At 44.0% G+C, this 27,123-nt stretch overlaps 1 protein-coding gene across 2 annotated transcripts; it reads left to right on the forward strand.

The window, feature by feature from the left end:
- The first annotated feature begins 8,206 nt into the window (after window positions 1-8,206).
- AP5S1 (adaptor related protein complex 5 subunit sigma 1) lies at window positions 8,207-12,581 on the forward strand. Of its 2 annotated transcripts, none has more exons than XM_027559381.1 (3): window positions 8,207-8,302; window positions 9,999-10,175; window positions 11,485-12,581. In XM_027559381.1, the coding sequence occupies exons 2-3, from the start codon at window positions 10,003-10,005 to the stop codon at window positions 11,912-11,914; spliced, it is 603 nt and encodes a 200-aa protein (XP_027415182.1). In that variant the 5' UTR covers window positions 8,207-8,302; window positions 9,999-10,002; the 3' UTR covers window positions 11,915-12,581. The 2 variants fall into 2 exon arrangements, with proteins under 2 accessions (XP_027415182.1, XP_027415181.1); XM_027559380.1 differs by lacking the exon at window positions 8,207-8,302 and adding an exon at window positions 8,325-8,569.
- The last annotated feature ends 14,542 nt before the right edge of the window (window positions 12,582-27,123 follow it).

Consider the following 27,123-nt stretch of genomic DNA (forward strand, 5'->3'; position numbering starts at 1 on the left):
CCAACAGGAGTTTGTGTGGATGCCAAGCAGTGCTGCTAGGATTGCCTCCTCCCCCACCCTGCCCACACCAGCACTCACACCCTGGGGAAGGGTGGTGACCGCAGCTGCCAGGCTCTGAGTCATCTGGGCCTGGGGCAGCGGGAAGGGAAGGGGCCTCACGTGGCCGGGTCTGAGCTGCCTCGTTGGGCCTCCTGGCTCTCAGCCCTGCAGGAAGAGCAGCCTTTTGAAAGGACAAATCACAGACTGCCTAGTCCTCCTGGAGCCCAGCCAAACATGGGGCCTGGGGCTCCCTGAGGGGAGGGTTCTGGAAGGGGCCTTCTGGGTTGGGGTTGGGAATACCAGGGAAGGAGGTTATCCAAAACGGGTGGGAAGGGAGCTCCCAGGGTTAGATTATTGCAGGTAAGCAGGGCTGGGGTTATGGCCTCTAGGAGTTGGAGGTGGGGGCTGACAGTCTCTGTGGTCACCCTGAGGGGATGGAGGAGAAGGGGACACATGGGGATGGCATGAAACAAACGGAAATTTATGGACAAGGATTGATCTCAGTGCCTCAATTTCCTCATCTGCAAAATGGAGATAGTAAAGCCCCTCCATCAAAGGCTTGTGAATTGGATCAAATGAGTTGGTGTATACAAAGCACTGAGAACAGGGCCTGCCTACTCCAAGTGCCATACAAGAGTCTTCTATGGCTGCTATTACTTAGAGCCAACGTGGGGATTACAAGACCAGATGGGTAAAAAGGATAATCCTAAAAACATTTAATTAAAAGAAAGGGGCCAACTTGAGGGTTTGAGCCTTTTCTGCACAGGGACATGCTCCTAGGTGATGGATTACAAAGGAAAATCCAAGCTGCTCTGTGTAGGAGACTGTTGTCCTACTGCACCAGAGAAGCAGTTAGGGGGCTGTGGAGGGGATTTGGTACAGAGGCAGAGGGAGCTGTCTAGTGACCCACATAGGGCACGTCATCTGTGAGATGGCCCAGGGAGGTGAAGGGGGATAGAGGTACAAGGCTTGCCTTACTTTGGTCTTCTTTATTCTAGGGCAGCCATATCCACTCAATCTCAGCCTACCTGAACTCTCAGTAAATCTCTTCCTCTTAGTTTCCTCCTCTACAATTTGAGAAACAGCTAAAAATTCTTGAAAGTGAAAGTGTAGTCGCTAAGTCGTGACCAACTCTTTGTAACCCCATGGACTGTAGCCTGCCAGGCTCCTCTGTCCATGGAGTTCTCCAGGCAAGAATACTGGAATGGATTGCCATTCCCTTCTCCAGGGGATCTTCTCGACCCAGGGATCAAACCCAGGTTTCCCATATTGCAGGCAGATTCTTTACTGTCTGAGCCATCAGGGACATTCTTATCAAACATTAAAAAAATCTGCCTGGGGCTGACAGAATCCATGGAATTGCCCTCCCCTCATCCAGATGTAGGTGATGGCTCAACTGGTCTGGCCTGAGGTCTCAGGGTTTGTAAAGATCATCAGTAAGCATTCCCAGCTGTCTTGGGGGTAGGTTTCCTCTGTCCCTGGAGGTGTGTAAGCAGAACCTAGGGGTTGGTCCTGATGTCTGGGAGAAGCAGTATAGCTTTCTAAGCCAGGCTGCCCATCAGTGTTTCAGGACCCTGCAGTGGCTTGGGTGAGTGGGGAATGGAGACTGCTGTCCAAATTGAGTATCAGTCACGATGTGCATTCTGGTGGTGGGCGTCGAGGGGGATGGGAAGGGGACAACACAAGGCTGCCTGCCATTGTGGGGCAGGCCTCACCCAGAAGTAGGCAGAGAGCAATGGAGAATGAGAGCGTGGGGAAGGGACTTCAGGCAAACCCCCCAACTCGGAGGGCCACTGAGAAGAGTGGAGCTGGGGATCTGGGTAATGGGCATCTCTGCCCACAGCCAGAGTAGGGGAAAGGGAAATGATGGGAAGGTGTAGCCCCTGGTCGCTGTTAGGCAGGTGAGTGAGGCCTCAAATCCAGCCAACTGCTTCCTTCAAGTTCCTGTAATTTTTTTTTCTCTAATTTTTTATAGTGCTTTATTTATTTCAGTTTTTTTATAATTGATTTACAATATTGTGTTAGTTTCTGGTATACAGCAAAACAAGCCAGTTATGTACATAATATATATATGTATATATACATACATATTCATAAAGAATATACATATATTCTTTTTCATTCTATTCCATTGTGGTTTATTACAGGATACTGAATTGTAGTATTTTATTTCACTTTTCTTCTTCTGAAACTGCCTCCAGACCAGAAGGTTCCACCTGCTTTCCAGTACTGACCAAGGCCTTTCTGACACTTTCTCCTATCCTGCCTCTGCATTAATGTTTGTCAGCATTTACTGAGTGCTGACTATGTGTCAGGCTCTACTCTGTCCACTTCACATGTTGCCTCACTTAACTCATTTGAGTTAGGCTATACCTAATAGACTGCTTAATAGATCATAGCCTTGTTGTGGTAAATAAGTAAGTAAGTGTTAGTCGCTCAGTCGCGCCCGACTCTTTGCAACCCCATGATCTGCAGCTCACCAGGCTTCTGTGTCCATGAGATTTTCCAGGCAAGGATACTGGAGTGGGTTGCCATTTCCTTCTCCAGGGGATCTTCCCAACCCAGGGATTGAACCCAGGTCTCCTGTATTGCAGGCAGATTCTTTACCGACTGAGCTACAAGGGAAGCCCTGTTGTGGTAAAGGGATTTGCATAACTCAATGAAGCTATAGGCCATGCCAGGCAGGACAACCCAAGATGGATGAGTTACAGAGAAGAGTTTTGACAAAATGTGGTCCACTGGAGGAGGAAATGGCAACCCACTCTAGTATTCTTACTGCGAGAATCCCATAAACAATATGAAAAGACAAAAAGATATGATACTGGAAGATGAGCCCCCTAGATTGGAAAGTGTCCAATATGCTACTGGAGAAAAGCAGATGGCAATTACTAATAGCTTCAGAAAGAAAGAAGTGGATGGGCCAAAGGGGAAATGATGCTTAGTTGTGGATATGCCTGGTGATGAAAGGAAAGTCTGATGCTCTAAAGGACAGTGTTGCATAGGAACCTGGAATGTTAGATCCATGAATCAAGGTAAATTGGAGGTGGTCAAGCAGGAGATGACAAGATTGAACATTGACATCTTAGTGAACTATAAGTAAAATGGATGAGAACAGGCATATTTAATTCAGATGACCATTATATCTACCACTGTGGGGAAGAATCCCTTAGAAGAAATGGAGTGGCCCTCATAGTCAACAAAAGAGTACAAAATGCAGTATTTGGGTGCAGTCTCAAAAATGACAGAATGATCTTGGTTTGTTTCCAAAGCAAATCATTCAACTTCACAGTAATCCAAGTCTTTGCCCCAACCACTAATGCCGAAGAAGCTGATGTTGAACAGTTCTATGAAGACCTACAATACCCTCTAGAACTAACACCAAAAAAAAGATGTCCTTTTCATCATAGGAGATTGGAATACAAAAGTAGGAAGTCAAGAGATACCTGGAATAATAGGCTAGTTTGGCCTTGGAGTATAAAATGAAACAGAGCAAAGGCTAACAGAGTTTTGTCAAGAGAACACACTGGTCATTGCAAACACTCTCTTCCAACAACATAAGGGATGACTCTACACATGGACCTCACCAGATGGTCAACACCAAAATCAGACTGATTATGTTCTTTGCAGCTGAAGATGGAGAAGCTCTATACAGTCAGCAAAAACAAGACCTGGAGCTGACTGTTACTCAGATCATAAGCTCCATATTGCAAAATTCAGGCTTAAACTGAAGAAAGTAGGGAAAACCACTAGGCCATTCAAGTATGACCTAAATATAATTCCTTATGATTATACAGTGGAGGGGACGAATAGATTCAAGGGATTAGACCCAGTAGAGAGAGTGCTTGAAGAACTACGGACAGGAAGTTCTTAACATTGTACAGGAGGCAGTGACCAAAACCACGCAAAAGGCAAAGGAATACTAGAAGGCAAAATGGTTGTCTGAGGAGGATTTACAAATAGCAGAGGAAAGAAGAGAAGTGAAAGGCAAGGGAGAAAGGGAAAGATATACCAAACTGAATGTAAAATTTCAGAGAATAGAAAAGGAGAGATAAGAAGGCCTTCTTAAATGAACAATACAAAGAAATAGAGGGAAATAATAGAATGGGAAAGACTAGAGCTCTCTTCAAGAAAATTGGAGATATTAAGGAAACATTTCATGCAAGGATGGGCATGATAAAGGACAGAAATGGTAAGGAAGGACCTAACAGAAGCAGAAGAGATTAAGAAGAGGCAGCAAGAATATACAGAACCATACAGAATGAATATACAGAAGAATATACAGAATATAAGACCAAAAAGGTCTTAATGACCTGGATAACCACAGTGGTGTGGTCACTCACCTAGAGCCAGATATCCTGGAGTGTGAAGTCAAGTGGGCCTTAGGAAGCATTCAGTTCAGTTCAGTTCAGCCTGTGTCTGACTCTTTATGACCCCATGGACTGCAGCAAGCCAGGCTTCCCTGTCCACCAGCAACTCCTGGAACTTGCCCAAACTCATGTCCATTGAGTCGGTGATGCCATCCAACCATTTCATCCTCTGTCATCCCCTTCTCCTGCCTTCAATCTTTCCCAGCATCAGGGTCTTTTCCAGTGAGTCAGTTCTTCGCATCAGGTGGCCAAAGTACTGGAGTTTCAGCTTCAACATCAGTCCTTCCAATGAATGAATATTCAGGACTGATTTCCTTTAGGATGGACTGGTAGAAAGCATTAAACAAACAAAGCTAGTAGAGGTGACAGAATTCCAGCTGAGCTATTTCAAATCTTAAAAGATGATGCTGTTAAAGTGCTGCACTCAATATACCTGCAAATTTGGAAAACCCAGCAGTGGCCATAAGACTGGAAAAAGTTTTCATTCCAATCCCAAAGAAGGACAATGGCAAAGAATGATCAAACTGCTGTACAACTGTGCGCATTTCACAAGCTAGCAAGGTTATACTCAACATCCTTCAAGCTAGGTTTCAGCAGTACGTGAACTGAGAACTTCCAGATGTACAAGCTGGGTTTAGGAAAGGCAGGGGAACCAGAGATAAAATTGCCGGCATTCACTGGATCGTGCAGAAAGCAAAGGAATTCCAGAAAAATATCCACTTCTGCTTCATTCATTACGCTATCATCTTTGACTTTGTGGATCACAACAAACTGGAAAATTCTCAGACAGATTAGAGTACCAGATCAGCTCACCTGTCTCCTGAGAACCTGTATTCAGGTCAATAAGTAACAGAACTGGACATAGACAAATGGACTGGTTCAAAATTTGAAAAGTATTATGACAATCCAGTATATTGTTAGCTTGCTTATTTAATTTATATGCAGAGTACATCATACAAAATGCCAGGCTGGATGAATCATAAGCTGGAATCAAGATTGCCAGCAGAAATAGCAAAAACCTCAGGTATGCAAATGATATCACTCTAATGGCAGAAAGCAAAAAGGAACTAAAGAGCCTCTTGATGAAAGTGAAAAAGGAGAGTGAAAAAGCTGGCTTGAAATGCAACATTCAAAAAACTAAGATCAAGGCATCCAGTCCCATAACTTCATGGCAAATAGGAAGGGAAAAAGTGGAAACAGTGACAGATTTTTATTTTCTTGGGCTCCAAAATCACTGCAGACAGTGACTGCAGCTATGAAATTAAAAGATGCTTACTCCTTGGAAGGAAAGGACAAACCTAGACAGCCATTAAAAAGCAGAGACACCACTTTGCCAACAAAGGTCCGTATGTTCAAAGCTATGGTTCTTCCAGTAGTCATGTATGGATATAAGAGTTGGACCATAAAGAAAGCTGAGCGCTGAAGAAGTGGTGCTTTCGAACTATGGTGTTGGAGAAGACTCTTGAGAGTCCCTTGGGCTGCAAGATCAAACTAGTCAATCCTAAAGGAAATAAATCTGATGCTGAAGCTGAAGCTCCAATACTTTGGCTACGTGATGTGAAGAGCTGACTCATTGGAAAAAACCCTGATGCTGGGAAAAATTGAAGGCAAGAGGAGAAGGGGACGACAGAGGATGAGATGGTTAGATAGCATCACTGATTCAATAGACGTGAATTTGAGCAACTCAGAGATAGTGGAGGACAGCGTAGCCTGGAGTGCTAGTGTCCATGGGATGGCAAAGATTCATCCACAACTTAGCGACTGAACAACAGCAGCATCTAACAGAAACCCCATACAGCAGTTGAACAAAATAAATATATGTGCTCCTCATTCAGCAAGAAGTTTCTGCAGTCTTTGGGGACCCAGGCCCCTTCCTGCCTCACTGTCTCAGCACCTTGCTTTGACTTTGAGGGCACAAGTTGGCCTATGACACAAGTTACCAAAAGTTGAAAATGACATCTGAGCCTGCTATACTTACCTTGAGACCACCTACATCTGGGTCACCCCTGACCTCCAGAAGCTCAGGCCAGCTTCTGACTGCTGTCTCCTCCATGTACCTCACACTAGCCTGGGACCTGGAGTGGACTCACTGCCTGCGGAGTGGACTGAGGCCAGAATAGTGTGTTCCAGATGTCACTTGGCCCCCAGCAAACAGTGCCCTCGGTCAGCTCTTTGCTGTAATCAGCTGGCAGACATGAGTCCTGGCTCAGAGCGATAGGGACCAGGAACTGAGCCAACATCATCCCAGTCTATTGGCTGAGGCCCCACTATCTCTGGGATTGCCCCTCCACATACAAAAATATTTACATATTGCATCTGTGACCAGAATGCCCACATGCTCTGGCCAGCACCCAGGCTATCTCCTCTAGCTTCCCTTCCCTGCCTCTTTGCCTGAGTCCTATGGCCAGAGGAGCCCAGTCTGCACACCAGTTTCTCTGCCTGAGCTGCACTGCCCTTCTTTCTTCAGTCACCAAGGAGTGTGTTTGGGTTGCCTGCAGGTCGACCTTGTGTTTGGCCCTGGTGACTGAAACTGGGCATCACAGCCAGGGTGTATCCCAAAGGAGACATCAGCACCTTAGGCAGACCCTCACAGTGGGTGTAAACGGGACAGCAGACCGCTAATGGGCAGTCTAGAAGGAAGGCTTCCCCTAAGTTTTGGTCTGAGTACCTTTTGAAGGGCTAATAAAGGGGAGGAAAGGGCAGGCCAGGCCGAGGGAATCACCATTGTGGGGTTCTGAGGCACAGAGCACATCTGGGTAGGTTGCAGCAGTTGACCTGTCGATAAGTAAAATGATTATGTGTTGGGAGGTAGGGGGCTGGGGAGACCAGGGCAAGCCACGTGGCCCAGAGAAGTCTTGCAGCGCCCCAAACACTTCTAAGCCAAGACTCCAATAGGGAAGCACTTACACACACACACACACACACACACACACACACACACACGTGCACACACGCCTTTTAACATATATTTATTTGGCTTCACCAGGTCTTAGCTGTGGCACACAGGATCTTCCAATGCTTTGGCATGTCCACTCTTAGTTGGAGCACATGAAATCTAGTTTCCTAACCAGGGATGGAACCCAGCCCCCTGCATTAGGAGCACCGAGTCTTGGCCACTAGACCACCAGAGAAGTCCCCTTTATATACTTCTGATAGCCTCCCTCAAAGAGGGGGCAAGGAAGAAGCTTGTTAGAGGCAGGAGTGTGAAAGGAAAAATTAATCGGTCTACTAAACCCTATGGGGCTTCACTGGGGCCCAGTAAAATGACTGAACTGTCCGTGACAGCTGGAGACGGGATTGGGACCACAGTTTTAATCGGTCCACTCCAAGCCAAGCCCTAGTCTTTCCCCCTCCCCTCCTCAAGCCCTAGTCTTAACCCATCGGAGGAACACACACACAGAAGCCCTGCTCCCTCAACTTCCTAAATATGCTTATTTTCCCCCAAGCCTTCATTCTCTGGGCCAAAGCCCAGCAACCTGAATTTTAACAGGTGCCCTCAAGATTCCCTCGGGCTTTCCTGGTGGCTCAGACGGTAAAGAATCCGCTGCTACGCGGGAGTCCTGGTTTCGATCCCTGGGTTGGCAAGATCCCCTGGAGGAGGGCATAACAACCCACTCCAGTATTCTTGCCTGGAGAATCCCCATGGACAGAGAAGTCTGGCAGGCTACAGTCCATGGGGGTCGCAAAGAGTCGGACACGACTGAGTAAGCACACACACAACCCGGGTTCCCACGCAAGTGGGCCAGTTTGAGATCCGCCCGCCCTGCACCTTCAGACCCTGCCTCTTCCGGAAGCGCCACAAGCCGGGTCGCTACGCCCCCGCGCGGCCGCCGGGGAAAATGGCCTGGAACTCGGCTGGTGCAGGACTACCAGTGGGAACCTCGCATACTCAGTCGGTGAGTGACCAGCATAGGCCGCACAGTGAACTTGGGACTAAGGGTCTTTGTCAGACCATGCGAGTCGCCCACACCCCGCCCTCGGAGCACATCTCCGGAAATGAGACCTCGCCCACCCTGAGAATGTCACGCTCGGACGCGCGCCCGCTACTGACGTGCGCCCGCTACTGACGTGCGCAGGCGCCCCGGTGCCGCGCAGCCGCCATTTTGCCCCTTTACCCGAGGGACTTGGCCCGTTATTAGAAGTTTGCAGGCACGAAAGGAAAGGTGAGTACCACGCCTTGAGGACAGCGGCCCGGGGTTGCGGTGCACACTCAGTCCGCCCCACCCCACCCCACACAGTTGGTTAGCTAGGGGCAAGCAACTACAGCCCCCCCAGATGCACTGCGCCTCGGGGTTGCGCGAGACCCGTGGCGAAGGTTGATGACGTAATCTTCTCGTGGCTAGAGGGTCATGGGAGGTCAGCTCAGGTCTTCGGGCTCCGGTTTTAAAACGCCTTCTGGAACCTTCATTTTTAACTCGTTTAAACCGACGATCTATTTACCCTTAGTCACAGATCCCTGCTACCTTTCAATCCCGGGCTGGTCACTTAGCCAGTCAGACATTATTATTATTTCTATTTCATGGTCTTTGTTTTGACTTGATCTCACGGAGAAGGCAATGGCAACCCACTCCAGTACTCTTGCCTGGAAAATCCCATGGACGGAGGAGCCTGGTGGGCTGCAGTCCATGGGGTCGCTAAGAGTTGGACACAACTGAGCGACCTCACTTTCACTTTTCACTTTCATGCACTGGAGAAGGAAATGGCAACCCACTCCAGTGTTCTTGCCTGGAGAATCCTAGGGACGGGGGAGCCTGGTGGGCTGCCGTCTATGGGGCGCACAGAGTCGGACACGACTGAAGCGACTTAGCAGCAGCAGCAGGCTTACCAATTTCAAGACTGAAAGAAACTTTTTATAAAGAAGTCCTGTATACGTAATATTCCAATTCAGTTTGTTGCAGATATGATGCTCCTTCACCTGTGTATTTAGAAGTACTTAAAGTGTGTATTTTCTAAAAACAAGGACATTCCCCTACATTCAAAACCAGGTAGTATTGATCAAGACGATTATTTAACCTGTAATGCATATTTAAATGCTTCCAGGTATCCTAATAATGCTGTAATTTGAAGCTACCTATTTCTCTGCCAGGGTTGTATTCCTCTGTCCTGTGTCTTTTGCCTTCTTCAGTCTGGAGCATCTCCCCAGTGTCCCTTTACTCTGATAACTTACAGTTTTAAAAATACAAGAGAGAGAGAAAATGCTTTATAAAATTACATTTCAAATGAAACTTTCTTAATTTTATAAAATTAAGATGAAATAAAATTAAAATAAAATTAATTTCATAAAATTAAAAAAAAATACTATGACCAATAAACCTCATGCCTACTACCAAAAAAAAAAAAAAAAAATTCCTGGCCAGCAGTTTGTAGACTTGGCTTTGGGGTTGTCCAGGATATCTTAGGCACTAGACTCTGTTGTGGGCAGAGGTGCTGGCCAGAGCTGGGCATGTGTCTTGGGTGGCTAAGGAGGACCAGTGACCAGCCACACCACCCTCCAGACGGAGCTAGGCCAGACGTTTTCTGTGGTTGCCTCTCCTGCTGGGGTTAGACACTCATCTCACTGAAGTGTCTGACTTCTCTGTATCATCATTCCAGAGCCATGGTCCATGCCTTCCTCATCCACACCCTGCGGGCCGCAAAGGCTGAGGAGGGCCTTTGCCGAGTGCTCTACTCCTGCTTCTTTGGCGCCGAGAATTCACCCAATGACTCACAACCACACAGTGCTGAGAGGGACAGACTTCTCCGAAAGGAGCAGATTTTGGCTGTGGCCAGGTAACCACACCATCCAGCCCGGGCCCAAGGCTTCCTAGTCAGTGATTATGATAGGTTTTCTGGAACGGCACAGAGAAACAGGAGGACTAAGAAGCAGAAAGTTTTTAGAATAGTGCTTTCAAAGAGTCTTCCCGGTTGTTCACAAGTATTACATGAAAAGGGGTTAAAGAAATAATGTTATTATCATGATTATTTATTATAGTTATTTAGCATTTACTATAACTTTTTTGTAGTTAATATTATTTAGCCTGTATATAGTAAGCATTTTATGTTCTGAGTATTTCATGTATATGAACTCATTTTATCTTTGAAACAGTATTTTGAGGTAGGTATATTATTCCTACCTTACAGTTGAGTATATAGTGAGTTAAAGGAATTTGAAGATTACAGATGAGCTCTAGAGAGTCTAGAAAGTGAAAGAGTTGGGATTTGAGTGTAAACAGTACAGATTAAACATGCTTTGAATGCAGGACTTTTCAGGGCCCTTAGTGTGTCTTTAAGCTTTATGAATCCTTAAAGAGGAGAGAGAATGTAGTTTATGGGAATGGGCACCAAAGGCCTCCTGAAAGCCTAGGATCCAGAGAGTATATAGTTGGGAAACACTGTTCCAGATGGGGTAGCTGGCCTGGGACCTTTTCCTACCAGACCCAGACTGAACCAACAGGTGCCGGAGTCTCCTGGCCCCTCTGCATTTTGGGTGGAGGTTAACACTCTGGGGCAACCGTGGGCCAGCCTCTTGTTACCTCTTTGGTTCTCTGGGCCTCTTCCCCCTTATGTGGCACAGAAAACCAAACATGTCTTTAAGAGCAGCCTTTACATGGCCCAGATTGAAAGGTGATTTCATGAGAGGTCAGAGAGTGATTTCAAAAGCCTGGATGTCCAAGTAGAAGGTTTTTCTTTTCTATTTGGAGAAGGCTTCAGGATGGGGTGAGGGTGGAGAGTTTACAGAAATCCTGGGTTGGATGTAGCTTATACTCCACTTCTCATCTCTTGTTGAGATGTTGAGGAGGCCTCTGTGAATCAGTTAGGGGAGGGATCTTTTTCCCCTGATGCCCCTTCCCAGTCCAAGGAGCTGTGTTCAGTGCCTGCCTTCTCTTGGCTGCATAGAGTGAAATGGTTCGGAACCTGGAGGCTGGAGCCTAAATTCCTATCTGGGCTCATGCTTTCTGTACTGTGGCCCTGGGCAGGGTCACTGCACTTGGTCTTTCCAGGTCTCAGTCTCTACATCTAGTTAGGGGGATAATGGCAGCTCCTAGCTCCAGGGGTGATCCTGAGGATGACAAGTCTGTGACACACCTATTTTCCATAGGCAGGTGGAGTCCATGTACCAGCTGCAGCAGCAGGCGTGTGGCCGGCATGCTGTGGACCTGCAGCCCCAGTCCTCAGATGACCCAGTTGCCCTTCATGAGGCCCCATGTGGGGCCTTCCGCCTGGCGCCAGGGGACCCTTTCCAGGAGCCTCGGACAGTGGTGTGGCTAGGCGTGCTCTCTATAGGCTTTGCCCTGGTGCTGGATACTCACGAGAACCTGCTGCTGGTGGAGAGCACACTTCGATTGCTGGCTCGCCTTCTCCTTGACCACCTCCGACTGCTAGTCCCAGGAGGTGCCAACCTCCTGCTGAGGGCTGACTGCATCGAGGGCATCCTCACTCGCTTCCTGCCCCATGGTCAGCTGCTCTTCCTCAATGACCAGTTTGTCCAGGGTCTAGAGAAAGAATTCAGTGCTGCCTGGTCCCACTGACCCACACTGGGATGGGAGTCCTCACAAGGTCAAGGAGATGGTGTTAAAGGGACACACAGTCAGGTAAAATTTGGCATCTGCCTCCTCCTTCCCAGCCTGCTCTCAGCTCTGGCGTGCTGCCACACCCAGGACAAATGGATGGGACAAGCTGGCAGAAAAGGGGTCTGGGGAGGGGGTAGAGAGGTGGAATCACAGAACATCCTGTGCCTGGAGCTGCCTTGTGGCTTATTCAGACCTCCGCATTGGGCCAGCCCTGCTTGTCCTTGGCCCCGTTTTTCCCATCCCTGCCAGCCAGCCCCCAGTCCACCAGTCCCTAGTGCTGGGGTAGTAAGGAAGAGCTACTTGGAACTCAGCCCACTTTCTTCTTCAAAACCCATAGTCATCGGAGTGCAAAAGGGGTCTCTTGAGACTTCCAGAGTTGGGGAGCTGGCCTCTGCCTTTGCACCTACTTAGGTACCATCATCAGGGATTTTGTTTGTCAGTGTCCAGCCCTACCACAGTTCACAGAGGTGTGAGTGTAGTTCAGCAGAGAGGTTCCATAACTCCTTTTGAGCCCAGCCCATGCCCACCAGCAGTCTATGGGGAGAGAAGGTGGTGTCAGGTGGATGCTAGAGGTCTGATGATGTTGTTTTCATTTTGAATTAAAAGCACCGAATGTGTGATTTCACCTTCTGTTTCTGTGAGTTTCATTAATGCACATCTGCTCCTCTACTACCCTGAGTTGGGTGTCTGAGCCTTCATGGTCAAGTATGTCCTCAGGAGGCTTCTTGGGAGGTCTCCACCTCTTGTCCTTCTTATCCCCTCTCTCCTTATATGCCTCGTTTGGATGGTAGCACTTGCTTCCTCTACTACAATGTGGTGAGTTGGTGTGGATCCCTAAGGAGGAGTGCCTGAGACAGGATTAGGTACAAGCAGTTTATGTTGGAGGTGATCACAGAAAGCCCTGGAAGGGGAGGTGGATTATGTGTTAAGAAGAGTAGTTAGGGGGCTTAGTGCATCAAGTGCTTCTGGGGCCCAGTGCACGACAGTTGCCTCTGAATGACCTCACCTAAGGGTTGAAGGACTGTGGTTGTTTGCCTGGAATTCCCTTCCATTTGATTGTGAGAGGCTCCCAGGGCAAATTCCCTGGTTCTTTCTATACCAACAGAAAGCCATTGGGCCTACCCTGTGGTCAGGCCCAAAAAGTTCTGGGGCAGGCTACCCAGCTCCTGTAAGGGAGACTTTACTCAGCAGTTCCTAGTGACGGTTTAAAATGATTCAGTTGAGGGCTTCCTTGGTGGTCCAGTGTTTAAGACTCCGTGCTCTTAAGGGTTCAATCCTTGGTCAGGGAACTAGATCCCACATGCCACAGCTAAGACCCGGCACAGTCAAATAATTTTTTTAAAAAGAGTATGAACATTATCTCTCAACTTAATGAGCACCTATTACAAAATAAAATGGTTCAATTGGGCAAAATCTCAGTTACACGTGTTTTCATGATCTACTTGTGACCTGTGAGGTATGGCTTTCTTAAATGGGCAGAACGGGCTCCTCTGACGTAGTCAGTCTGCACGTGTGGGCCCAGTCTCATGTTTACCAAATGTCAGTTGCCCTTTGGCACCCAGGAAGGACCCACCAATATTCATTTAGGAGGCAGCACTTGGAGTTTTGCCCTTCCAGGTGCAGCCAAGGCCATCAGCCATGCCATGCCTTCCACTACCACTGTCACTGTTGGGACAAGGCCGTGTTCTCCACCCTAGGGTGCCACAAATTATGTTCTGACCTTGAAGCCCTAAAGGGATCCCGGTATGTATCTGTGGCAAGCTATCCCATTGGAAATGTCTCAGAGGCCCCCATTATGACACCCCTGCCCCTCTCCTCTAAGCTGGTGGTCCTGGTGGAGTGGCTGTATTCTTACAAAAACAGGCCCCTTCAACTTTGGTTTAGGGCTCAAGCTTGGCTGGCCTGAAACTTTTCTGCCTATTTTTCAAACTGAACTTGAGGATGAGTTGTTGTTTAATTGCTAAGTCATGTCTGACTCTTTGTCATCCATGGTCTGCAGCATGCCAGGCTTCTCTGTCCTCCCCTGTCTCCTGGAGTTTGCTCAAACTCATCTCCATTGTGTTGATGATGCTATCTAACCATCTTATCCTCTGTCGCCGCTTCTCCTGCCCTAAGTCTTTACTAGCATCTGTTCCCATGAGTCAGCTCTTCACATCACATAGCCAAAATATTGGAGCTTCAGCATCAGTCCTTCCAATGAATATCCAGGGTTGATTTCTTTAGGACTGACTGGTTTGATATCCTTGCTGTCCAAGGGACTCTCAAGAGTCTTCTCCAGCACCACAGTTTGAAAGCACCAATTTTTCAGTGCTCATCCTTCTTTATGGTCCAACTCACATCCGTACATGACTACTGGAAGAACCATAGCTTTGAACATACGGACCTTTGTTGGCAAAGTGATGTCTCTGCTTTTTAATAGTTGTCTAGGTTTGTCATAGCTTTCCTTCCAAGGAGTGAGCATGTTGAGTTTTAAGCCAGCTTTTCCACTCTTCTCTTTCACCTTCATCAAGAGGCTCTTTAGTTCTTTTCCGCTTTGTGCCATTAGGGTGCTATCATCTGCATATCTGAGGTAGTTTATATTTCTGCTGGCAATCTTGATTCCAGCTTATGATTCATCCAGGCTGGCATTTCACATAATGTACTCTGCATATAAGTTAAATAAGCAAGGTGACAGAGTACAGCCTTAACTTACTCCTTTCCTAGTTTTGAACCAGTCCTTTATTCTATGTTGGGTTCTAACTGTTGCTTCTTGACCTGCATACAGGTTTCTCAGGAGGCAGGTAAAGTGGTCTGGTATTCTTATCTTTAAGAATTTTTTACAGTTTATTGTGATCCACACAATCAAAGGCTTTAGTCATAGTCAATGAAGCAGAAGTAGATGTTTTTCTAGAACTCTCTTGCTTTTTCTGTGATCCAGCAGATGTTGGCAATTTGATCTCTGGTTCCTTTGCCTTTTCTAAATCCATCTTGTACATCTGTAAGTTCTAGGTTCATGTACTGTTGAAGCCTAGCTTGAAGGATTTTGAGCATTACCTTGCTAGCATGTGAAATGAGTGCAGTTGTACAGTAGTTTGAATATTCTTTGCCATTCCCCTTCTTTGGGATTGTAATGAAAACCTATTCCAGTCCTATGGCCATTGCTGAGTTTTCCAAGTTTGCTGGCATATTGAATACAGAACTTTAACAGCATCATTTTTTTTTTAGGATTTGAAATAGCTCAGCTGGAATTCCATCATCTCCACTAGCTTTGTTCATAGTAATGCTTCCTAAGGCCCACTTGACTTCACACTCCAGGATGTCTGGCTCTTAAGTGAGTGACCACACCATGAGGATGAGAGTGAGACTCTCTTCTCCGAAAAGCTGTGGGAAGTTGGGATTAGGTGAGGCTCGTGGTGTTGGTTCCCATCAGGTAGAGGAAACTAATATACAGAGAATGACAGAGGTGAGACACATCTGTAAGGTCACTGAGTTCTTGGTTTCTGTTCAAGATGTCCAGTTAGTACTTGGGTTTTCTTAATCATGCAAGTTTGTCCAGCGCACTTTCTGTATATTCCCACTTTTGCCCCAGGACTTCGGAGCTGGCTTTCCACCACAACTTACGCTTACTTCACTTTCATTGAGCCTACCGTGGACCTGACACTCTGCTAGGTGCTATGCAAGGTGAAAGATGACTTGCTAGGATTTTGATTGGGATTGCATTGAATAGATGTGGATGAAGCTGGGAAGAACTGAGATCTTGACGGCATTGAGTCTTTTATCTGTGAATAGGGACTATCTCGCTACTTATTTACTTCTTAGATTCTTTTTAAAAATTACTTATTATTTGACTGTCAGATCTTTGTTGCAGGACACAGGATCTTCGTTTCATCATGAGGGATCTTTCTTTTTGGTGCATGGACTCCGGCTGTGATGTGTAGGCTCTCTAGTTGTGTTGAATGGGCTCAGTAATTGCAGTGTATGGGTTTAATTGCTCTCTGACATGTGGGATCTTAGTTCCCTGGTCAGGGATTGAACCCACATCCCCTGCATTGCAACTGGACTACCAGGGAAGTCCCAGTTCTTGGATTCTGTCATCATAGTTTTCTTCAAGGAGATCTTGTACATATTTTGTTAGACTTTACTTAAGTATTTCATTTTGGGGTATTAATGTAAATGGTAGTTATTCATTTATTGAAGACCCTATTACCTGAGAAGCTGCAGGAAGTTGGGGTATTAGATGAGGCTTGTGGTGTTGGTTCCCATCAGGTTGATTTACAGTGCTGCATTAGTTTCTGGTGTACAGCAAAGTGATTCGGTTAGTTATATGTATCTGTTCGTAGATATTGAGGTTGCTTCCATGTCTTGGCAGTTGTAAATAGTGCTGCTGTGAACATAGGGGTACATGTTTCTTTTCGAACTAAGTTTTCTCTGGATATACACCCAGGAGTGGGATTGCTGGATCATATGGTAACGCTGTTTTTAGTGTTCAGAGGAACTTCCATACTGTTTTCCATTTGTGTGTGCTTAGTCGCTCAGTTGTGTACGACTCTTTGTGACCCCACAGACTGTAGCCTGTAAGGCTCCTCTATCCATGGTTACAACTTTGCTGTGATTGTTTATTAGTTCCAAGAGTTTTTTGGTTGATTCTTAACAGATTTTCTTCATACACAATCACATCAAATGCTAACAAATACAGTTTTATTTCTTCCTTCCCAGTTTACTTTGGGCTCCCCGGGTGGCATGGCAACCCACTCTAGTACTCTTGCCGGGAAAATTCCATAGTCCATAGGTCGCAAAGAGTCGGACATGACAGAAGCGACTCAGAACACACCATTTACTTAGCTTTTATTTCCTTTTCTTATCTTATTGCATTCCTTGCCTTGTTCCTGATCTTAGTGGGAAAGCTGGTTTCTCACCATTAGGTATGATGTTTCTTGTAGGTTTTTGTAGATGTTCTTTATCAGATTGAGGAAGTTCCCCTCTGTTTCTAGTTTGGTGAGAGTTTTTATCATGAATGGATGTTGAATTTTGTAAAATATTTTTCCCTTGTCTGTTGGTATGATCACGTGATTTTTCAGTCTGTTGATGTGATACCGTTAATTAATTTTCAAATGTTGAGCCATCCTTGCATACCTGGGATAAATCCCACGTGCTCATGGTGTATAATTCTTTATACATTGTTGGATTCTATTTACTAATATTTTGTTGAGGAGTTTTGCGTCTACTATGTTCATGAGTGATATTGGTCTGTAGTTTTCTTGTCTGCTTTTGTCAGGTTGTGGTATTATGGTAATGCTGGTTTCATAGAATGAGTTAGGAAGTGTTTCCTCTGCTTCTCCATCTTCAGGAGCAGATGTTAACAAATTGGTGTGTTTTCTTTCCTAAACGTTTGGCAGACTACTGCTGCTGCTGCTGCTAAGTCCCTTCAGTCGTGTCCGACTCTGTGCGACCCCACCAGATGGAAGCCCACCAGGCTCCCTCGTCCCTGGGATTCTCCAGGCAAGAGTACTGGAGTGGGTTGCCATTTCCTTCTCCAAGGTGTGAAAATGAAAAGTGAGGGGAAGTCGCTCAGTGGACCCATTTTGGCCAGCCTTGAATTTAAAAAAAAATTTTTTTTTAAATTAAATTCTGTGGGATTTGCTTGGTGGTTCAGTGGCTAAGACTCTGTACTCCCAATGCAGGGGGCCTGGTTCAATCCCTGGTCAGGGAACTAGATCCCACATGCCTCAACTAAAAAAGAAAATCCCGCATGCCGTAACCAAGACCTGATGCAGCCAAATAAATAAATATTAAAAGAATTAAATTTTGTTTTCTAACTAGGTAACATGGTTTAGAAATCAAAATGATAAAAACATTTTTACTGAAAAACTTGGTCCTGCCTCCTCATCTACCTTGTTTCACTCTCTGCTTTGTTGGATAGTAGCCTTCTAGATTTCCTGCATATGTTTCTATTTCTCTTTATATAAATATAAGCAAATATGTACGTTATGTACATATGTACAAATATGTGTTTTTATTTGATTTAATACTTCCTGCACTGTTTTCTTACACAGTCGGTTGCCTGCTGTATATAGGATAATGCACTTGTTTGTTTCCCTTAACAGTATATCCTAGTGATGTTTTTAGAGGAGTACGTAACATTATTATTTTTATCCATTGTGTGGATCCCTCGAGAAGGGCATGGCAACCCACTCCAGTATTGTTGCTTGGAGAATCCCCATGGAGCCTGGTGGGCTACAGTGCGTGGGGTCGCAAAGAGCCAGACATGACTGAGTGAATAACACACACATTGTGTGGGTATATTGTAGTTCATTTATTTAACAAGCTAAAAATTACTGTGAAATAGCTCAGGTTTAAAAAAAAGTGCAGAGGGGGACTTCCCGGGTAGTCCAGTTGTTAAGACTCTGTGCTTCTGCTGTAGGGGGTGTGGGTTCGATCCCTGGTTGCAGAACTAGGGTCCCACATGCTGCACAGCACAGCCCCCCCAAAAAAAATTGGTATTAGTTTTTAAGTTATGAATTTTCCTCTCACTGATGCTTCCCTCTCACAAATGTCAGAACATTTGGTGTTTTCACTGTTGATATTTTCTAGAAAATCTACAGCTTTAAAAAAATTTTTTTTTCTTTCCTCTGATTCCCTATTTCTGTATGACTTCTTAAGAACACTATTCCTGAATTCTTGTATGTTCAAAAGCAATTTTTTTGGAGCCTTTATACTTGTTCTTTTTGCTGAGTGCCTCAAGGATTCTTTGTTTTCTAGTATTTTTTTTTCTTTTTACTGTATTTGTAATATTTTTTTAAATTTTCAAATTGTATTTTATTTTTAATTGGAGGATAATTACTTTACAGTATTGGGATGGTTTCTAGTATACATCAGCATGAATCAGGGAACCCAAAGCCTCTGCTCTGTGACAACCTAGAAGGGTGGGATGGGGAGGGAGGTTCAAGAGGGAGAGGACACATGTTTATCTATAGAATATGTCTTTTAATGTAAACATTGTTGTGATTTTTTTCAAATGTAGATTGAGATCCTTTATTATTTCAGAAACATTTTCCTAAATTATATTTTTAAATGGTTACTGTATTTCATTGTTTTTGTTCCTTTCAGGCATTCCAGTAAGGCACTACTTGGCTCTCCTTTGCCTATCATGCATAACTATCATTTTTCTCCATAATCCTATTAACATGCAAGATCCCAGAAAGCACAAAAAAGAAAGTGTACTTCCTGAAGATGAATCTCATATTTCAGTGAGGCAGAAACTATATCACAATGGCCTCAATGGACTCAGTTTAGCTTAACCTAGGAGAGAGCCTGGAGACTATGAAGTTCATGAGGCTCACACACTTGACTCAGATCTCTGCCTTCTGGGTGGTTCCAGGTCTTCCACCCCTGTGGAACTGGTCTGTCCCTTAGTATTCCAATACCAATTGCTTGACGTACTCCTTTCCCAATTTTGAACCAGTCCATTGTTCCATGTCTGGTTCTAACTGCTGCTTGACCTGCATACAGGTATCTTAGGAGGCAAGTAGGGTGGTCTGGTATTCCCATCTCTTAAGAATTTTCCACGGTTTGTTATGATCCACACAGTCAAAGGCTTTAGCATAGTCAGTGGAGCAGAAGTAGATGTTTTTCTGGAATTCTCTTCCTTTTTCTGTGATCCAGTGGATGTTGGCAGTTTGATCGCTGGTTTCTCTGCCTTTTCTAAATCCAGCTTGAACATCTGGACGTTCTCGGTTCATGTACTTTTGAAGCCTCACTTGGAAAATTTTGAGCATTACTTCACCAGCATGTGAAATGAGTGCAGTTATGCGGTAGTGTGAACATTCTTTGGCATCTTCTTTCTTTGGGATTGGAATGAAAACTGACCTTTTCCAGTCCAGTGGCCACTGCTGAGTTTTCCACATTTGCTGGCATATTGAGTGCAGCACTTTTAACAGCATCATCTATTAGGATTTGAAATAGCTCAGCTGGAATTCCATCACCTCCACTAGCTTTGTTCGTAGTGATGTTTCCTAAGGCCCACTTGACTTCGCATTCCAGAATGTCTGGCTCTAGGTGAGTGATCACACCATTGTGGTTATCTGGGTTATTAAGATCTTTTTTTGTGCAGTTCTTCTATGTATTCTTGCCACCTCGTGTTAATATCTTCTGCTTCTGTTAGGTCTATACTGTTTCTGTCCTTTATTGTGCCCATCTTTGCATGAGATTTTCCCTTGGTATCTCTCGTTCTCTTGAAGAGATCTCTAGTCTTTCCCATTCTGTTGTTTTCCTCTGTTTCTTTGCATGTTCACTAAGGACTTCCCTGGTAGCTCAGGTAGTAAAGAATCTGTGTGCAATGCAGGAGACCTGGGTTTGATCCCTGGGTCAGGAAGATCCCCTGGAGAACGGAATGGCAATCCACTCCAGTATTCTTAATCTGGAGAATCCCATGGACAGAGGAGCCTGGAAGGCTACAGTCCATGGGGTCCCAAAGAGTTGGACAGACTGAGCGACTAACACTTTCACTTTTCACTTTCACTTAGGAAGGCTTTCTTATCTCTCCTTGCTATTCTTTGGAACTGTGCCTTCAGATGGTTATATCTTTCCTTTTCTCCTTTGCCTTTTGCTTCTCTTCTTTTTTCAGGTATTTGTAAGGCCTCCTCAGACAACCATTTTGCCTTTTTGCATTTATTTTTCTTGGGGATGGTTTTGATCACTCCTTGGGGAAAGGAGTACATCAAGGTAATATATTGTCACCTCGCTTATTTAGCTTATATGCAGAATACATCATGAGCAGTGCTGGCCTGGATGAAGCAGAAGCTGGAATCAAGATTGCTGGGAGAAATATCAATAACCTCAGATACACAGATGACAGACACCACCCTTATGGCAGAAAACAAGGAGGAACTAAAGAGCCTCTTGATGAAGGTGAAAGAGGGGTGTGAAAAAGTTGGCTTAAAACTCAATATTCAAAAAATTAAGATCATGGCATCCAGTCCCATAATTTCATGGCAAATAGATGGGGAAACAATGGAAACAGTGAGAGGCTTGATTTTGGGGGGCTCCAAAATCACTGCAGATGGTGACTGCAGCCAGGAAATTAAAAGATGCTTGCTCCTTGGAAGAAAAGCTATGACAAACCTAGAAAGCCTATTAAAAAGTAGAGACATTACTTTGCCGGCAAAGGTCCATCTAGTCAAAAACTACTGGTTTTTCCAGTAGTCATGTATGGATATGAGAGTTGGACTCATAAAGAAGGCTGAGCACTGAAGAATTGATGCTTTTGAGCTGTTGTGTTGGAGAAGACCCTTGAGAGTCTACTGGACAGCAAGCAGATCAAACCAGTCAATCCTAAAGGAAATCAACCCTGAATATTCATTGGAAAGACTGATGCTGAAGCTGAAGCTCCAATACTTTGGCCACCTGATACGAAGAGCCAGCTCACTAGAAAAGACCTTGATGCTGGGAAAGATTGAAGGTAGGAGTTAGGGAAGACAGAGGATGAGATGGTTGCGTGGCGTCACCAACTCAATGGATATGAGTTTGAGCAAACTCCGTGAGATGGTGAAGGACAGGGAAGCCTGGCGTGCTGCAGTCCATGGGGTTGCAAAGAGTTGGACATGATTGAGCGACTGAACAACCGTAACAATTGCTTGAGCCTTCATCCTGCCTGAAGTGGGACACTCAGTATTGCCCCGGCACATCATATGTGTCCCACGAGCGTCACTTGTCCTTGTCCTCATCTTCTGCGACATTGTCCATCTTACTTGGGTCTCAGTGCATGTGACTTCTCCCCTCTCCCTGCCCTGCTATATTTGCTTAGGTGCAGAATACATGCTCTTTGCCTTGATACCACCAAAGAATCAGGTTTTTGAGCACAACAGACTTTTTCTAAACTTTGGGGGATAGTGGATGGTTATCTTATAGAATGACAAAGCAAAAAACTTAAGATTTAGTGTTAGACACTCATGTTTCCTGGTTCTCTTTACCATAACCCGTAAGGGGGTCTTATCAGTCCTAGTTAGCCCTTGTCCTTGGCCTCCCATCAACTTTCAGGCTGCTCCCTTCTGCTTTATTATTATGATTATATTTACTGAAAACTTTTTTCATGTTTTATTATAAAATATACATAACATAAAATTGAACATTTTAACCATTTAAAAAAATTTGTATTTCTTTAAAATTATGAAAGTATAATAACACATTTACAGGAGACTTGGAAAATACACAGCAAGGTTCCACTGTATATTGCAGTTGTTTCATTTAAGTAGATAAATTAAGATTTTTAGTTAGAGTTTCAATATCAAACTTTCAAAAATTAATACAGTGAATATACAGAGAAGTAGAAGGGTATAGTAGACCTGAAATGCACTGTGAACCAGTACAACATAATGAAGATTTATACAGTCTTCATGCAACAGGAGGAAACAAATTCTATTTAAGTTCCCATAGATTGTAAATGAGGAGATACTGGAAAATATCCAGGTATATAAAACAAAGTATACAATTTTCATGGTCTAAAGATATTAAAATCATATAGAATCAAAAAGAAATACAGAATCTGTTCTCTTATCACTGTGGAATTATGTTAGAAGTCAATATGAAAATATTTGAAAATAACACATATTTTCAAATGAAATGTGACATTTACCAAGAGAGATCTTCACATTTACCAAGAGAGATCTTCAACTTAGCCATTGAAAGTCTCAATAAAGTTAGACTGAAAAAAACACAGGATGACTGCAGAGAGGAAAGCATTTAAATGAGAAATTAGTATCAAAATGAGAAATTAATGCTAAGAATACAAAAAAAATCCCATGTATTTGGGAATGTCAACTTTTAAATGATGGGTATATCTAAGAAGCCATAACAAGGAAAATTAGAGAATATTTGTAATAGAAAAGAGAATTTATGAAATTGAAAATGAAAAGAGAATTTATCAGAATTTGTTGCATGCAGCTAAAGCTGCTCAATGCAATTAAATATAGTGTGGAGTCTTGAATAAGTTATGCAAATAAATGATGGACACTAGCATAAAATTTTATGAAATTTGAACAAAATCTATAGTTAATAATACTATATCACTTGTTAATTTCCTGTTTGTTTTTTTTTTACAGCATAGTATTTCTAATCCAATTCTCAGAATTGGATTAGAGGTTTCAAGCCTGATTCAATTTTTTTTTTTTAATCACTAAGATCATAAATTTTCTAGAATTTTAGCAGTAATACTAGATGCCAAAATACTAGGAACTCTATCAAAGTTTTGAGTGAATATAAATTAAAAATCTAGTATTCTATTCATACCTAGTCAAGTGGAATCAAAATGTCATAATTTTTTTAGGCAAAAATTCATACATTTTCAAAAATATATATATTAGAAAGTGAAAGTCACTCAGTCATGTCCAACTCTTTGTGACTCATAGTCCATGGAATTCTCCAGGCCAGAATACTGGAGTGGGTAGCCTTTCCCTTCTCCAGGGCGGGTCTTCCCAATCCAGGGATCAAACCCAGGTCTCCCACATTGCAGGCGGATTCTTTACCAGCTGAGCCACAAGTGAAGCCTAAGAATACTGGAGTGGGTAGCCTATCTCTTCTCCAGTGGATCTTCCTGACCCAGAAATCGAACCAGGGTCTCCTACATTGCAGGCAGATTCTTTACCAACTGAGCTATAAGGGAAGCCCCATACTCTTATACATGCTATACATATATATACAAAAGCTTTTTTACTATGCTTGATAAAGGCTTGAGAAAGAACAACAACAACAACAAAAAAGAGACAGAGATTGGAAAACAAACTGAATGAAATAGGAACACTGAATATGAAATAGAAAAAGTGAAAGAAACGAGATAAAGGCAAAAAAATCATCATATAGTCCAGTTGTTTTTAAACATGGATGCTCCTTAGAAACACATATGGAGCTTTGGAGAAAAATAGCGATACCTGGGCATTTGTATTTTTCAAAAAATTACAAGATAATTCTGTATGCATCTGGATTTTAAAAAGCAATTACAAGGTTTTCTATTAAATGGTAGTTTTAGTGATAGATAATTCTCTTATTTTCTGTTGACCAATCATGATATTGTGTGCTTAATCACTCAGTCGTCTGATTCTTTGCGACCCCATGGACTGTATGTAGCCTGCCAGACTCCTCTGTCCATGGGGATTCTCCAGGCAAGATACTGGAGTGAGTTGCTATGCCCTCCTCCAGGGGATCTCTCAACCCAGGGGTCAGACTCAGGTCTCCTGTGTTGCAGGTGGATTCTTTACCATCTGAGCCACCAGGGAATCCCATCATGATATTAAGCAAATAATAGGTACATAATAAAAATAGTAATTGACAGTTTTCACAGTCAATACCCAAAGAAGAAATAAAAGATAATTACATTGCAAGCCATAATGGAAACATGATTAACCTAACAATATAAAATAATTACATACAATTTGAGGGGTTAGGTTGAGTGATGTGGTAAGTGGAAGTGCATACACACACATGCTCTCATCTGCCCAGCTGCTGCTGCTGCTGCTAAGTCACTTCAGTCGTGTCTGACTCTGTGCGACCCCAGAGATGGCAGCCCACCAGGCTCCCCAGTCCCTGGGATTCTCCAGGCAAGAACACTGGAGTGGGTTGCCATTTCCTTCTCCAATGCATGAAAGTGAAAAGTGAAAGTGAAATTGCTCAGTTGTGTCTCACTCTTCGCCACCCCATGGACTGCAGCCTACCAGGCTCCTCCGTCCATGGGATTTTCCAGGCAAGAGTACTGGAGTGGGGTGCCATTGCCTTCTCTGCATCTGCCCAGCTAGTCTACTCTATTGGATGGTGCATTTAATCCATTTACAGTTAAGGTAATTATCGATATGTATGATCCTGTTACAATTTTCATAATGTTTTGGGTTTAGTTTGTGTAGATCTTCGCCTTCTCTTATATTTCCTGCCTAGAGAAGTTCCTTTAGCATTTATTGCAAAGCTGGTTTGGTGGTTCTGAATTCTGTTAACTTTTGCTTGTCTGGAAAGTTTTTGATTTCTCCATCACATCTGGAGGGTGTTGCTGGTAGATTATTCCTGGTTGTAGGTTCTTCCCTTTCATCACCTTAAATATATTGTGCCATTCCTTTCTGGCTTGTAGAGTTTCTGTTGAGAAATCAGCAGATAACCTTATGGGAGTTTCCTCCTATGTTATTTGTTGTTTTTCCTTTGTTTCTTTTAATAGTTTGTTTGTCTTTAATTTTTATCATTTTGATTACTATGTGTCTTGGTGTGTTCCTCCTTGGGTTTATCCTTCCTGGGACTCTCTGTGCTTCCTGGACTTGGTTGACTATTTCCTTTCCCATATTTTCCTTACCCTTTCAGCTATTATCTCTTCAAATATTTTCTGGAGTCCTTTCTCTCTTCTCCTTCTGGGACCCCTATAATGAGAATGTTGGTGCATTTCCTGTTGTCCCAGAGGTCTTTTAGGCTGTCTTCATTTTTTTTTTTTTTTCCATTCTTCTTTCTGTATTCTGTTCTGCAGCAGTGATTTCCACCATTCTGTTCTCCAGGTCATTTATCCGTTCTTCTGCATCAGTTATTCTGCCATTGATTCCTTCTAGTGTATTGTTCATCTCTGTTTGTTTGTTCTTTAGTTCTTCCAGGTCTTTAGTAAACATTTCTTGCATCTTTTCAATCTTTGTCTCCATTCTTTTTCTGAGATCCTGGATCATCTTCACCATGATTATTCTGAATTCTTTTTGTGGAAGGCTGCCTATCTCCACTTCATTTGGTTGTTTTTCTGGGGTTTTATCTCGTCCCTTCAAAGATCTGGGGCAAAACCTTTTGCTTTTTCATCCTGATTAACTTTCTGTAATGTGATTTTGTTTCTAGCTGCTGCAGGATTGTGGTTCTTCTTGCTTCTTCTGTCTGCCCTCTGTTGGATGAGGCTAAGAGACTTGTATAAGCTTGCTGATGGGAGGGACTGATGGTGGAAAAACTGGGTCTTACTCTGGTGGGCAGGGCTGTGCTCAGTTCAGTCAGTTCAGTTGCTCAGTCGTATCTGACTCTTTGCGACACCATAGACTGCAGCATGCCAGGCTTCCCTGTCCATCACCAACTCCCAAAGGTTTCTCAAACTCATGTCCATCGAGTCAGTGATGCCATCCAACCATCTCATCCTCTGCTGGTCCCCTTCTCCTCTGCCTTCATTCTTTCCCAGCATCGGTCTTTTGCAGCGAGTCAGTTCTTCACATCAGGTGGCCAGTTTTGGAGTTTCAGCTTCAGCATCAGTCCTTCCAATGACTATTCAAGGTTGATTTCCTTTAGGATTGACTAGTTTGATCTCCTTGCAGTCCAAGAGACTCTCAAGAGTCTTCTCCAACACCACAGTTCAAAAGAATCAATTCTTCAGCAGTCAGCTCTTTTTATAGTCAAACTCTTACATTCATACATGACTGTTGGAAAAACCATAGCTTTGACTAGATCGACCTTTGTTGGCAAAGTAATGTCTCTGCTTTTTAATACACTAAGTTTGTCATAGCTTTTCTTCCAAGGAGCAAGCGTCTTTTAATTTCATGGCTGCAGTCACCATCTGTAGTGATTTTGGAGCCCCCCAAAATCAAGCCTCTCACTGTTTCCATTGTTTCCCCATCTATTTATCATGAAGTGATGGGATTGGATGCCATGATCTTAGTTTTTTGAATGGTGAGTTTTAAGCCAACTTTTTCACTGTCCTCTTTCATCAAGAGGCTCTTTAGTTCTTCTTCGCTTTCTGCCAGAAGAGTAGTGTCATCTGGGTATCTGAAGTTACTGACATTTCTCCTGGCAGTCTTGATTCTAGCTTGTGTTTCATCTAGCCTGGCATGTCGCATGATATATTCTGTATATAAGTTAAATAAGCAGGGTGACAGCATACATCCTTGACATACTCCTTTCCCAATTTGGAACTGGTCTGCTGTTACATGTCTAGTTCTAACTGCTGCTTCTCAGTAAAACTTTAATCCAGTTATCTGCTGATTGGTGGGGTTGTGCTCCCTCCCTGTTAATTCTTTGGCCTGAGGGGCCCAGCCCTGGGCTCTATGGTAGGGTTAATGGTGACCTCCTAGAGGACTTACACCAAGGGGCCCCTTCCAGGACTGCTGTTGCCAGTGCCTCCATCCCCATGGCAAGCCACTGCTGACCCAAATCTCCATAAGGGACAGTCCAGCACTAGCAGGTAGGTCTGGTTCAGTCTTCTATGA

The sequence above is a fragment of the Bos indicus x Bos taurus genome, chromosome 13 (genome assembly GCF_003369695.1).
Source record: "Bos indicus x Bos taurus breed Angus x Brahman F1 hybrid chromosome 13, Bos_hybrid_MaternalHap_v2.0, whole genome shotgun sequence".
In the NCBI taxonomy this organism is placed as follows: Eukaryota; Metazoa; Chordata; class Mammalia; order Artiodactyla; family Bovidae; genus Bos; species Bos indicus x Bos taurus.